This window comes from Sturnira hondurensis, unplaced genomic scaffold (genome assembly GCF_014824575.4).
Source record: "Sturnira hondurensis isolate 20B ecotype Veracruz unplaced genomic scaffold, ASM1482457v3 Scaffold0021354, whole genome shotgun sequence".
Classification (NCBI taxonomy): Eukaryota; Metazoa; Chordata; class Mammalia; order Chiroptera; family Phyllostomidae; genus Sturnira; species Sturnira hondurensis.
In genome coordinates, this window is record NW_028093985.1 from 1,396,809 (window position 1) to 1,410,171 (window position 13,363).

Here is a 13,363-nt window from a genome sequence, read left to right on the forward strand (position 1 = left end):
TGTGACTTCTGATGATGTACATTTGAATTCCACTCATTAATTTCTACAATGATGAGAATTGTTTTTTAATATATTTTATTGATTATGCCATTACAGTTGTCCCATTCCCCCCTTCATTCCCCTGCACCCTATACACCCTCTTCTACCCACAATCCCCCCGCTTTAGTCCATGTCCATGTGTCATAAGTTCTTTAGCTTCTACATTTCCCACACTACTCTTGCCCTCCCCCTGTCTATTTTCTCCCCACTGTCTATGCCACTTATTCTCTGTACCTTCTCCCCCCCTCTCTTCCTCCTACTCCCCTGTCACTAACCCTCCATGTGATCTTCATTTCTATGGTTCTGCTTCTGATCTAGCTGTTCACTTAGTTTGCTTTTGTTTTAGGTGTGGTTGTTAATAACTGTGAGTTTGCCGTCCTTTCACTGTTCATATTTTTCATCTTCTTTTTCTTAGATAAGTCCCTTTAGCATTTCATATAATAAGGGCTTGGTGATGATGAACTCCTTGAACTTGCCCTTATCTGAGAAGCACTTATCTACCCTTCCATTCTAAATGAAAGCTTTGCTGGATAGAGCAATCTTGAATGTAGGTCTTTGAATTTCATGACTTGGAATACTTCTTTCCAGCCCCTTCTTGCCTGTAAGGTCTCTTTTGAGAAATCCGCTGACAGTCTGATGGGAACTCCTTTGTAGGTGACTGTCTCCTTATCACTTGCTGCTTCTGAAATTCTCTCCTTCATTTTAATCTTTGGTAATGTAATTATGGTGTGCCTCTTTGGGTCCAACTTCTTTGGGACTCTCTGAGCTTCCAGGACTTCCTAGAAGTCTATTTCCTTAGCCAGGTTGGGGAAGTTCTCCTTTATTTGTTCACGTAAGTTTTCCACTTGTTGCTGTTCCTCTTTCCTTTCTGGTACCCCTATAGTTCAGATGTTGGAACGTTTAAAGGTGTCCTGGAAGTTTCTAAGCCTCACCTCATGTTTTTTGAATTCTTGTTTCTTCATTCTTTTCTGTTTGATTGTTTCTTTCTTCCTCCTGGTCCACTCCATTGATTTGAGTCCCAGTTTTCTTTCCATCACTGTTGGTTCCCTGTGCATTTTCCTTCATTTCGCTTAGTGTAACCTTCATTTTTTCATCTAATTTGCAACCAAAATCAACCAGTTCTGTGAGCATCCTGATCACCAGTATTTTGAACTGTGCATCTGATAGGTTGGCTATCTCTTGGTCGCTTAAAAGTATTGGCTCTGTTCTCCCATTTGAGTCATAATCTTTTGGTGTGGTTGTGCCTGTTACATATGAGGGGCAGAGCCTTAGGTGTTCACCAGGGCAAGGCAACCCAGTGGCTGGGTTGTGATGCTGTATGTGGGGGCAGGGTCAGAGAGGGAGAAATGGCACTTGTTCTGCTCTCTCTCTCGGATTTCAGTCTCCGCCGCCGCTTCCCACCAGCAAATTGGGCTCTTCTGGTGCTAGTTCTTGGGTGGGTGGGCTTGTGTATGTTCTAGGACCCTGTGGGTCTCCCCAATGAACTCTCCTGTGAGTCTGAGAGCCTCTCCCGGCACCTCCACCCCACAATTTTTTTCAGTTGGTGCCTTTAGGTTTTATTTCCGGTCACTGGGGCCCTGGGTTTCACTGTCTTATTCCCTGTTTTTGCCTGGTTTATCTGCGTGCAAATGTGTGACTATGGTCAGCCAGCCGCCCTGCGTGCCTCACTGGGTTTGCTTGTTTTTTTCCTGCACCTGTGTCTGCCAACCACCATTTTTTCCTCCTGTGACCTCTCTCCGAGGGCAGCCAACTCCACCCCCCTTACCGGTCTGAATGAATGGAATGAATGGTTCGTTGCTGTTGGACTTCGGTATAGTTCAATTTTCTGTCTGTTCTGGGTGTGTTTTTGTTTCTAAATCTTTGTTGTCCTTAAATTTGGTTGTGTGAGGAGGCAATGTTTCCACCTACATCTCTGTCTTGGCTGGAAGTCCTATTGTAAGAGTCCATGAAAATTATTTTTGATTAGGGATACTGAGTGTTAGTATTTCTGATTTATTAAATTGAAAAATTTGCATCTGGTGTTGAACAACAGTGAACATTAAATTTTATAGGATTTAAGGAAAGTTAATATACTATACTTAACACTTACCAAAAATGAGTTAGTGCAAGGGAAATTTCTTTAGTAAAGATGATTTTAATTTTTATCACAAAAAATGTTATAACGTGGTTCCAAAAAGTCAAATTACAGTTTTAATTAAGGTAAGTTTTATTTAGAGTTCCTGTTCCTGTTTTGAAGGTGGTGTTTTGAAGGCTCGGTCTTACATTTCTGTCTGTAAAGTAGGTGTATGGGCAGTAAAACTAAAGACCTTAGGCCTTAAATTGTTTGTCTACACCAGCTAACTTATCAGATTAAATTTTTATATGTGTAAATAAATGAAACAGGAATACAATGTATCTGTGTCAGTTTTATTGAAAATGTAATGGTTTTTTTCCAGGACTATTATTGGTAGCTTCAAAAAAAGTTTGATAGGTTCCTAGTATTTCACCAAATATCTATAATTACATTTTTAAGAAACTCCTGAAAAATAAGATTTGAATCCTAACAGTTTCTCTATAATAGAATGTCTTTATGTGTAGATTGCTATTTACTAATGATTTTCTTCCAATTTCCCCCCCACCAGCCAGGCCCACGACTCCTCTTTCTGTTGGCGCCATTGTCCCACCTCCAAGGCCTCCTTCCAGACCAAAGCTTCCTTCCGGCAAGCTCAGTGGGATTAATGAAATAGTATGTACTCAGATGTTTCTTCTTTTTAATTACAACTGTTTTAATTTAAGATGCAAGTGATATCTTTCTGTATGTCTCTTTACAGTTATATGCTTGGAATTTTCTACTCAGTCTTCGAAGTATAGAAATGTTTTCCCAGACACTTTCTTTACTCCCCTGTCTTACCTCATTATTATACCTCTGGAACAAGACATTATTGAGAAGGAAAAAGATTTCCTAATAAAGTTGGCACATTTTAGAAATACTATTCAGTACCCATTTGAGAATGGGTAGTTGAGAAGCAGTTGTTATATAATTTTGCTGAAAATCAAATATTAAGAAAGAAATGATTCCTGGCCTTAGTAGTATACTGCCAGGAGAGTCCTGGAAGGCATCTAGTTCAGCTCGCTTTATTTTGTATATAAGGAAACTGTCATTTTCATCACTTGATTGACTTGTGTATATTACTGTGAAAAAGAAAAAAACATTGGTCTTCAAAAGTTGTCAGATAATGAAAGAAATTTTATGGGTTCTCTTCAGAGTGAGGCTCTCCCAAACTGCTCTTCTTGCTTCTGAGCTATTCTGCTTTGCTTTTATCTTTTATACTAATTGCCAGTTTAATTGTCAGAATTAAATTTCTATAAGTCAGACTTTATCTTCTTTTTCCCCTGATACACATATCCCATGGTCCCTCATAATTCATGTGATTGAATGTTTTAGCTTCATATACGAGACTTTTCATTAACTGTCTGCGTTATCCAATTAACTGTCCGACTTGCTCAACTGCCTGCATCACCAGACCAGACTGTCCAACTTTCTCCTCTTTGCAGCCTAAGTACAGCCACTTGACACTTTCCACAGTCCCTCAGACATATCATGCTTTTTTATACATCCATGTCTTATTATGTCTCCTCTGTCTGAAATGCTTCTCAGTTTCCTTTAAGATCCTGTTAAATACCACCATGCAGGTAAAGCCCTATTTGATCATTACTCCTCCAGTGGATTTAATCATTCTTACATGCATATACTTTGCTTATATATCTCTTAGTGCACAAATCACATTCTATTTCTCTTTCCCTCCCCTCACCAGCCATACTTTCTTTGTGTGTGTTCCCCTTACTGGAGTATGCCATGGCCAATTTCATATCCTTATTACTTTGCATAATGCCTGTCATATGGTACATAGTTAGAAAATGCTTCATGATTAAATGAAAAAGCTTGAGCATCAAGTGTTGACATGGTGACATCTTTCTTTTATACCTTATCCCAATGAACAGACTTAATGGAAGTGAAATTAAAGACTAAACACCAGCTGCAAAGGAGACGGTTATTTTTTAAGTCATATAGAAATTATTCCATCTTAATAACATGGGTGTTTACTAGATTACAAAAGCAATGCATGGCCCTGGCTATGTAGCTCAGTGGATTGAGCTCAGGCCTGCAAACCAAAGAGTCTCTGGTTCGATTCCCAGTCTAGGGCACATGCCTGGGTTGTGGGCCAGGTCCCCAGGGGGTACCTGGGGATGCGTGAGAGGCAACTATACATTGTTATTTCTCTCCCTCTCTTTCTCCTTCCCTACTCCTCTCTCTAAAAATAAATAAATAAAATCTTTTAAAGAGCAGTGCATGATTATATTGTAAAATTTGGAAAATAGAGAAAACACATAAAAATTCCTTCTATATTTTACCAAAGATTAACCACTGTTTAACATTGTTATATATCCTTTCATTATTTTTTTAATCCTCTCCCAAGGATATGTTTATTGATTTGAGAGAGAGAGAAACATTGGCTGCCCCCAGACGTGCCCTTACCAGGGGTCGATCCTGCAACCTTTTGGTGTACAGGACAATGCTTTAACCAACTGAGTTACCCAGCCAGGTCTCATGATTTTTGGAATGCATAAGTACTTATTTATTCAGAGGTAATAAAATATAGTTGTTAAAAAGCACAAGTTTATTAGCCAGTAATTACCTGAGCAACATTAGGTAGGTTTTTTTATTTTGAATCTGTTTCCTAGGTTGTTGTGATACTTAAATAACTTAGTTCAGGGAGGAGTAAAGCAGGTTTACAGTTGTTCATGTGGAAAATAATACAATAGCAAATAATAATACAAGAATAAACTCTGTGTTTTGCGTACTCAGATTGTATACCTACTTTTCCCCCATTGTCAAGTGAAAATACTTGCTCAAAAAGTTAGTTACTGTGAGTGGTATGTGTATATTTTTTAAATAGAAGGTCTTCTCTCACATGTTTTTTATTCATTCTTCACTTGAAAATAATTTGAGAACGTTTTTCCGTATCATGAATTATTTCATAGTTTTCAGACTTCTTTAAAGTGGTAGAATTTTTTGTGAAATAGTTCTGTGTTGTTAAGTCTATTCAATAAGGGGGACTTTGGTAGTTGAACCCTTCTTCTCACCCTTCACTTTCTGTCCTGGCCTTGAGAGCCTTCTAGAGACCGCACTCTGAGGGCTTGCTTTTATAATGGAAATGCTCTATCTTCTCCACCGTGGCCAGCATTAAATTTCCAAACATTTTTAGATATTTATTTGACATTTAGTTTATTTCCAGGCTTCCATTATAAACAGTGTTTTAATGAATATCTTTATGTTTGTGTTTTTGGAGACGTTATTTCCTTAGTAATTTTAAAAGTGAAATCCATGAACTTAAATGGTGTGCACATTTTTAAGGCTCTTGATGATTGCTCTGTTACTGCCCACCAGAAAGGTTATGCTGATTCAAATTCTCTCCAGCCGCACACCGAGTGCCCTTTTCCTTGCATGCTTTTATGTGCACTTTTGTCAGAAGGTCTATAACCACACCTTCCCCACGCCCCTACAAAGAACCCCTCCATGATCTAGAGCAGTGGTTTTCAAAATGTGGTCCCAAGACCAGCAATATTAGCTTCTCTTGGGAACTTGGTAGAAATTCACTTTCTCTGGCTTTACCCCACGCAGATGAGAAGGTCTGGGGGGTGGGGGGTGGTCCAGCACTTGTGTTTTGACAAGCCCTCCAGGTGGTGATGCTGGTGCATACTAATGTTTGAAGCAGCACTGTCCAACAGAAATAAAATGCAGGCGGCATACATAATTTTAAAGGCTCTCGTAGCGACATCAATAAATGAAAACAATGATATATATTTTACTTCATATATACAAATATCAATTTAACATGTAACTATGGAAATTATTGAGTGTTTACATTATTTTCATGTGTGTGCTAAGTCTTCAGAAGTCACTGTATTTTATAGTTACAGCTCATCTCAAATTTGGACTTGTCACATTTCAAGTGCTAGTGGCTGCAGTACTAGAGAGTGGTGTTCTAAAACAAGAGAAAACCACTTGAGAAAAAAGCTGCTGTTGCCTTTCCCGAAAAAATTGTAAGAGGCACATTCTAAATTGTAGGTTGTAAAAATGCAGCCACGTTACATTGGTCATGAGGCCGTGTTGTCACAGGATAAATGTCCCCCACAGTAGTTGATTTCAAGACTTTTTTTCAAACTTGTTAGTTTCAAATCAACTGTTGAATCTATTATTTATTTGGCCTCATATCTTGCACTACCCCAGTTGGTCTGTATACATACATAACTGCATTTTTACACCTTGCTGTAGTTTTTTTAACCCATTTCTTATAGTAATGAGTCATCAAAAAGCCATTCTCTGAAACTAAGTTTAAAAATAGTTAAGTGGGGTTGGAGGTTTACCAATTATAAGACACTTTGGGCATTACTTTCTAATTTTAATAAGTTTACATCTGTAAATTTATATTTATGCAGTCAAGAGTTGACTCTCATTTTAGCATGTGAATGTTTATACGGTTTGTTTTTGCCATTTGTTTTTCAAGTCCCTCAACTAAGGACAGAAATAGTGTCTCATTCACTGCTTTGGATCTAGTACCTAACCTGTGGCCTGACACATAGTAGGCACTGAGTAAATACTGTATTTATTTACTTCTTTTATAAATGGGAAAAGGTTATTTTTAAGTAAGCCAAATATGCCTTATTTTAAAAAGTGAAATACCTCAGTAAGTTTTGTTAATGTATTATTGGAACAATTAAGAATTTGGAAGGAAAGAATTTATATTTGTTTCTATGTTAAATTAGAAAAGTAGGAAGACAGTAAAATTAAGATTTTTCTCAAACCTCTGGTGTTAACTTTCTCGAAGAGGAAGTATTAAAATGCATTATAAAGGAAAATGTGGAAATTTGTAAACACCAGAAGTAAAAGGCAAGCAGTATTTAGGGAGAAAATATTTGTAGCAAATAAAGTGAAGGGTTAGTAAAGTTCAGGTAATACTATTTTCTCCCAAAACTAAATCAGACAAAGCTAATACATACAACTTATAAAAGGGAAAATGCCTATTTTATTTTTATCTAACAAATTGGCTAAAAGTTATAATTTTTTTTCTCTATCTTATAAGGCTCATCCATTGATTACTGGGAAGGGTGCAAAGAAACAGTTTCTTGTTTGTTTTTTTTTTAAGACTGTATTTATTTATCTTTAGAGGGGAAGGGAAGGAGAGAGGGAGAGAAATATCAATGTATGTCTGCCTCTCGTGTGTCCCCCGCTGGGAACTGGCCTGCAACCCAGGCATGTGCCCTGACTGGGAATCAAACCGCAATAGTGTGGTTCGTAGGCCCGTGCTCAGTCCACTGAGCTGCACCAGCCAGGGCTATTTTCTTGTATTTTTAAGCAGTAAACTCAATAATCCTTTGGGGAAGCAATTTGGCAATAAGTGTGGAAAGCCTTCATACTGTTTAAATTAATTATTTAACTTTTAAGAATCTATGTTAAGCATACTTTTTGATACACAGGAAATTATTTATGTACAAGGATTTTCTTGGCAGCATTATCTTAAAATAAACTTTTTATATTTTCTCAAAAATTATTTGACCTGTGGCATCTTTAATTTTGAGGTATAAAGAACTCACATAAATAAATTTGGTTTAGTATATTAAAGTGAAACTTACCTGATACCTAATAATCTTTTTCTGATAAAGGAGGAATTGTTTCACCATTTTGATAAGTAAATGTTTGTTTTTAAGCCCAGGCCATTCAGTCCACCTGTAAGTTCCAACACCAGCCCACCTCCTGCTGCTCCTTTAGCTCGGGCAGAAAGTTCTTCCTCTATCTCATCATCTGCTTCATTAAGTGCTGCCAATACTCCAACAATAGGTAAGGAATTATTGTCAATTACATGTGCAAGTTAGCATCCAAAGTTCGATCAGACTGGGGTTTTGTTGTTGTTGTTGTTTGTTTAATGAGCTGGTGATGAATTTAACATTAGAAATTTTGGGTTTCTGCAAACATCTGGCATTATCAACGCAGGCACATTTTCCTTTCCTTATTCAATTCATATTGTCTAAGTAGGAGAATTTTAACCATGTTTAGCACTGTTAAGAACACATGAAATTTCCCCCAAACTAATAAAAATAACATGGAATATAAACTGTAATTGAAAAAAAAGAGAAAATGCATTAAATTAATGAACTACGGACCAATATAAATACTGTAGTTGAAGGCAAAATATAATGCAGCCCTTTCTGCTGTGCACTGATATTTGCATTCTTAAGAAAGTTTGTATTTGAAAAATAATTGATTCAATGGAAAAAGGAGTTTTTATGCTTACAGTGAATTATTTTTTTCTACAAGAATTTAAATCACAAAGATTTAAAAAATATTAAGGCATAGCTGTATAAACCTAAACGTCACTGAACAGCTTCAGTATTACATTTAGATTTTGCTCAAGAGTTTTTTCTGTCATCACCTTTATCCAGTTTTTCCTGTAAATTCTTACTATAGTACTTTTCTCACCCACTGTTAGTATGATAAACAAAGCACAAAGCCACTTAAACAAAACAGCTGTGTTTCGAGAGCAACAACTTACCAAAATTTTGGCTGTCCCCATTGCCTTTCCTTCTAAGTAATGATGGATTTATCCTTGATAATGCACATCACTGGTAGGTACTAACTGAACATAATTCAGGAGTGCTCCAAGTGTGGTGCTTGGGCCTGCAGCATCTGTCTGCATCACCTGGAAACTTACTGGAAATATAACCTTTTAAATGAGACACTGGGAGTGGGGCAGGCAAGCCTTGAACAGGCCTTACAAGTAATTCTGATGCATGCTAAGTTTGAGAATCACAGCACTAAGTAAGCTGATTTAATTATTATCTAACTTCATTTGTCAGAACTGTGGCCTTTGTAAAAATGGATTAAGTAATATAGGCCAAAATGAGATTAAAAAATGACTATTTCTAAATGTTCAAGTAGGATGTTATCGTCTTATTTTATATACTGTTGTGAGCATAGCATTTTTCTCATTTTTAACTTTATGAAAACATAAAGTTGACACTTTGCTGTGACAGCAATTCATATTTTTTTGTATAGTGGTTTTTGTTCATTTTTTCCTGCAGAATTTACATTTTAGTCATAAAATACATAGATGGGTCCTATTAGAAATCAGGCAGGTGGTCTAAACAAAATTAGCTTTAGTTCTCCATTTTCTGTAGATTATTCAGAAGGTTTTCTGTTTGTGATGGAAACTTTAATTTTGATTAAGTTGGTACATAAGTTTTTAGTTTGAGCTACTGTGGGCAGTAGAACTACAAACAGGTGCCTCTGGTGAGGAAGGTGGTAGGATATATATATGTGTGGGTTTTGTACAACAAAGGTTCTTTAAATCCGCCTAAAGGATTTTTTCTTTGTTGTGATGCTTATTCAGCTCTTCGTTTAGATGTAAATTTTTGAGTCTATTGTTTCTTGAAAGTATTTTTTCCTGCAATATTTTGTTTTATTTAAATATGATAGAAGATGATAATTTGATTGGGACACTCTCTGAAATTGAAAAGCACTGTGAGACTTCACAAGGTATTTATCAAAAGCAAATGTATGTGTTAACTAATGATCCTAAAGTGTATCTAAAATACTTTGTTATCTACATTTTCCTTTTCTAGCAGTGTGTGGTGTCTCAGAAATCAAGATTAACTCTGAGGTTTAACTCTCTCCATTTTGTACTAATTATGTACAGTTGCTATGTAGAATAAAGCGTCAAATCCCCAACTATAAAAACATGATATTTTTGCATTATCTTCCATCTCTCTGCTCTTCTCTCAGCATTGAGAAATATCAATAAATCTTAACTAAAAAGCTATTGGAACCAGAAAAAAAGTGATTATAAAAGAAGCAGAAAGAATACTGTCAGTTAAGGCACTTTTTTCTTCACACCTCCTTAGCAAAGTGTCTGGTACATACTAGTGGCTAGTAAAGAACTTGTGATTTTGTGAATAAAATTTTGTATTAGTAGGTTTTCAATTTCCCCCTAAAATGTATTGGGTTTTTAATTTCCCCCTAAAATTTCCAGTTGTCCTGTCCGGTTGTGGGGTTCCCTTTCCCAGTGGTGTGGGAGCAGCACTTCTTGTTCCCGTGTATCTGGAAACACCGAGCTAGTTTTCTCACTGTAAAGAACTAAGTCAAAATTCCTTCAGGTTGTTGGATACCACAAACTTTTCCTGGTCTCCAAAACTAACAAAAGGTCTTTCTTCTATTAGTAGAACCTCAGGTGTAGTGTGAGGCAGAGAAAGCCAGTACTGAGCTGTGTTAGAGTTAATCCCCCAAGTGTAACAGAAGTGACTGTCACTGGAGGTAATCAGTCACCTCTGAAATAAAAGTATCTGGTGGTTATGAACATTGTGCAATGTTTATATAAACAAAGCATAAATTCAAATGTCAGAACTACATGTTGACCTAGGTTATTCATTTTTAAAATAAGAATGAATAATTACAACTGTTGACTTATTTTATAAATTTTATCATATATTTTAAATGAAGGCACAAATGGGAAAGGGACTTTTGTGGAAAGAAAGAAAGGCAGTGAACAATTTTGAGGGATTTTTCTTTTATAAGATAAACCAGATACTTAGTTTACATTAAAAAAAACTTAAACACATGCATAAACTTTGCTTACATTTTATTATGCTTTTCAAAGACCATGCTTTATTATGATTTTATTCTAAAGGTATCTGAGTGTAAGGAGTGTTATAAAAAATGATTGTTAGTAGTTACATTTATCAAGACAAGGTAATATGGGATTATAATACAGGTATTAGAGAAAAAAAGAGGTAAAAAGAGAATTACGTATAACAAATAGAAAAATCCAGTTCAATGCCCTGATGTATGCGATTGGTAGAACTTGAAAGAATTTAGTATCTGATTTTGACACCATAGTTCAGTAATTTTATTTAGCTCTTCAGGTGAAGGGCTTTTTCCTTGACATTCCATAACCCAACCCTTCTGTGTCACTACATTTAAAAGAAAAAGTCATTGTGACATTTTCTGATTTTTTTTGTCCTTTGTACTATTTTAGACTATATTTTTAACCTCCAGATTTTACTTGGGGGGCATCATTGAAATCAGTAATAGAGTTATTTGTGACAAACTAACCTTGTTACTATACCTGTCTTGGTATTTAATACATGTTTTTCAGTAGGATTTAACAGTGAACTGTATGTACTCTAGGTGTGTCACGGGGTCCTAGCCCCGTCAGCCTTGGAAATCAGGACACCTTACCTGTGGCAGTTGCCCTTACAGAATCTGTTAATGCCTACTTTAAAGGAGCAGATCCTACCAAGTGAGTTTTTAAAAAATACAAATGTGTGTATGTGTTGGAGGGGTGGAGGGGCTTGGTGGTAAATTTTAAGAGTTATGTTTGATTCTGTATAGGCTAGAGTTTACCTGCTTTTTGTTTTCAGATATAGTCAGTTAAGGATTGTCTTTCAAACTTAAAAAAAATCACTATAATCAGCAGTATATAATAAACTGGCATAAATAAACTGGATTTTCCCCCCAGTTTATTTACATGCTTGCCCAGGCTTTGGTCCATATGTAAAGCAGGAAGATGTTTTAGGCAGGGATAGAACTCTGAATCTTGACCTAATGTGTATGTTTTGTAAAAGTCAGACATTGACAAGAGAGGCCTAGAATGCAATACCTGAAAGTCTTGCAGGATTGATTTAACCCCTACTTTTCATGCAACATTATTCATTCAGCCTACATTCATTCTTCAAATATTTGAGTGCCTACTATGTGTAAGACTGTTGTAAGTTTGCATTATCATGAAAGTTTCTTTGATTATTAGTTTTCTCTCACAATGATGTGAGCTCAGGAGAGAACTTTGTTTACTAATGTATCCTCAGCACTTAAAACAGTCTCACACATAGTAAGTGCTCAAATATTTGTTGACTGAATGTACATGGAATGAATAATGAGAAGTTAGGGGTATTGATATATGCTATCAAGGAAAATAAACCAGGGTAAGGGGATAGAGAATTACAGTGGAGGGCTACTCTTCTAGATAGAATGATCAAAGAAATCTTTTTAAACAGATGTTTGAAAGACATTGAGGAGTAAGTGATGCAGCTGAGAGGAGAGCATTCCATTGAGAGTAAGGGGCTGAGGTAGAAGCATGCTTGGCATATTTAAGAAATAGCAAGGAGAACCATGTTACTGAGTGGGCGTAAGCAAGGAGGAGACTGGTCAAAGTGAGTCCTGTAGAGGGACTAATTCAGGTTGGGCATCACAGACCATAAGGAGTTTGGATTTTTTTTTTTTTTTTGAGTGAGGTGGAAAGCCAGTGGAGGCTTTTGAGCAGAGGAGTGATGAGGTTACTTGTAGTTTTGAAGTAGCATGTGGCTTCTGTATAGAGAGTAAACTCTGGAGGGAGCCAGGCTAGATGCAGAGAGTTTAACCGCAGAAGTCTAGATCAGACATGATGGTGGCTTCTCTGTGGGTATTAGCAGATGAGATGGTAAATGGCAGTAAGATTCTGAATATGTTTTGAAAACAGTTGTAAAGATTTAGTGAATGGGTAGACTAAGTTTGAAGTGCTTTACTAAGACAACTTAGAGATATTGAGTTGATCACTGAATGCATGATTCTGGAGTTCAGGGCATAGATTCAAGTTAGAAATAAAATATCTACTATATTTTTTGGACCATAAGACACACTCCCCCCAAATTTGGGGGGGAAATGGGGGTCCCTCTTATAGTCTGAATGTAGCTTACCTGCCTTGCTGTGGGGGCAGGAGCTTGAGGTTGGAGGAGGCAGGAGCCTCCAATTTTTTTCGTACTCTAAAACCTAGGTGCGTCTTACAGACCAAAAAATACGGTAGTTGTCATTGATTTGGGTATAATACTGAAAGCTAGGGGCCTTAGAGAGTAGAGAAGGTATCTGATGAGAAGAACTAAGTCCCAGTCTCCTCCAGTGTTAGACAACAGGAAGATGAGAATGATCCAGCAAAGGCGTTTGAGATAGCATGCAACAAGAGAGGTGAGGAGAGAACTGGTAGACCCGTGTCCCAGAAACGAAGTGAATAAACCCTTTCATGAAAGAAGGTTCGTGAAGCTATATCTGATGCCACTAACAGGTCAAGAAACATGGACCATTGACAGTTGGGAGGTCATTGTTGACCTTCACGAAAGCAATTTTAGCAGAGTGGTGGAGATGACATCCTGTTTAGAGGAAGTCCAGGAGCAGGACATGATGCAAATAATAGGCAACTATATTTGGAGAGAGCAGATGTAGACAGCTCTTCCAGGATGTTTTGCTCTAAGAGGAAGCAGA

General features: G+C 36.9%; 1 protein-coding gene across 5 annotated transcripts in view; it reads left to right on the forward strand.

Moving 5' to 3' along the window:
* Positions 1 to 13,363, forward strand: part of FCHO2 (FCH and mu domain containing endocytic adaptor 2) — a 116,971-nt gene that overhangs the window by 89,286 nt on the left and 14,322 nt on the right. For 3 of the 5 annotated variants that reach the window (XM_037032450.1, XM_037032451.1, XM_037032454.1), the window contains 3 exons: positions 2,661 to 2,764; positions 7,789 to 7,918; positions 11,261 to 11,372. In XM_037032450.1, coding sequence (XP_036888345.1) covers positions 2,661 to 2,764; positions 7,789 to 7,918; positions 11,261 to 11,372 — 346 coding nt within the window. Of the gene's footprint in view, positions 1 to 2,660; positions 2,765 to 7,788; positions 7,919 to 9,553; positions 9,614 to 11,260; positions 11,373 to 13,363 lie in introns of all 5 variants that reach the window. The other 2 variants (XM_037032452.1, XM_037032453.1) reach the window with 1 other exon arrangement.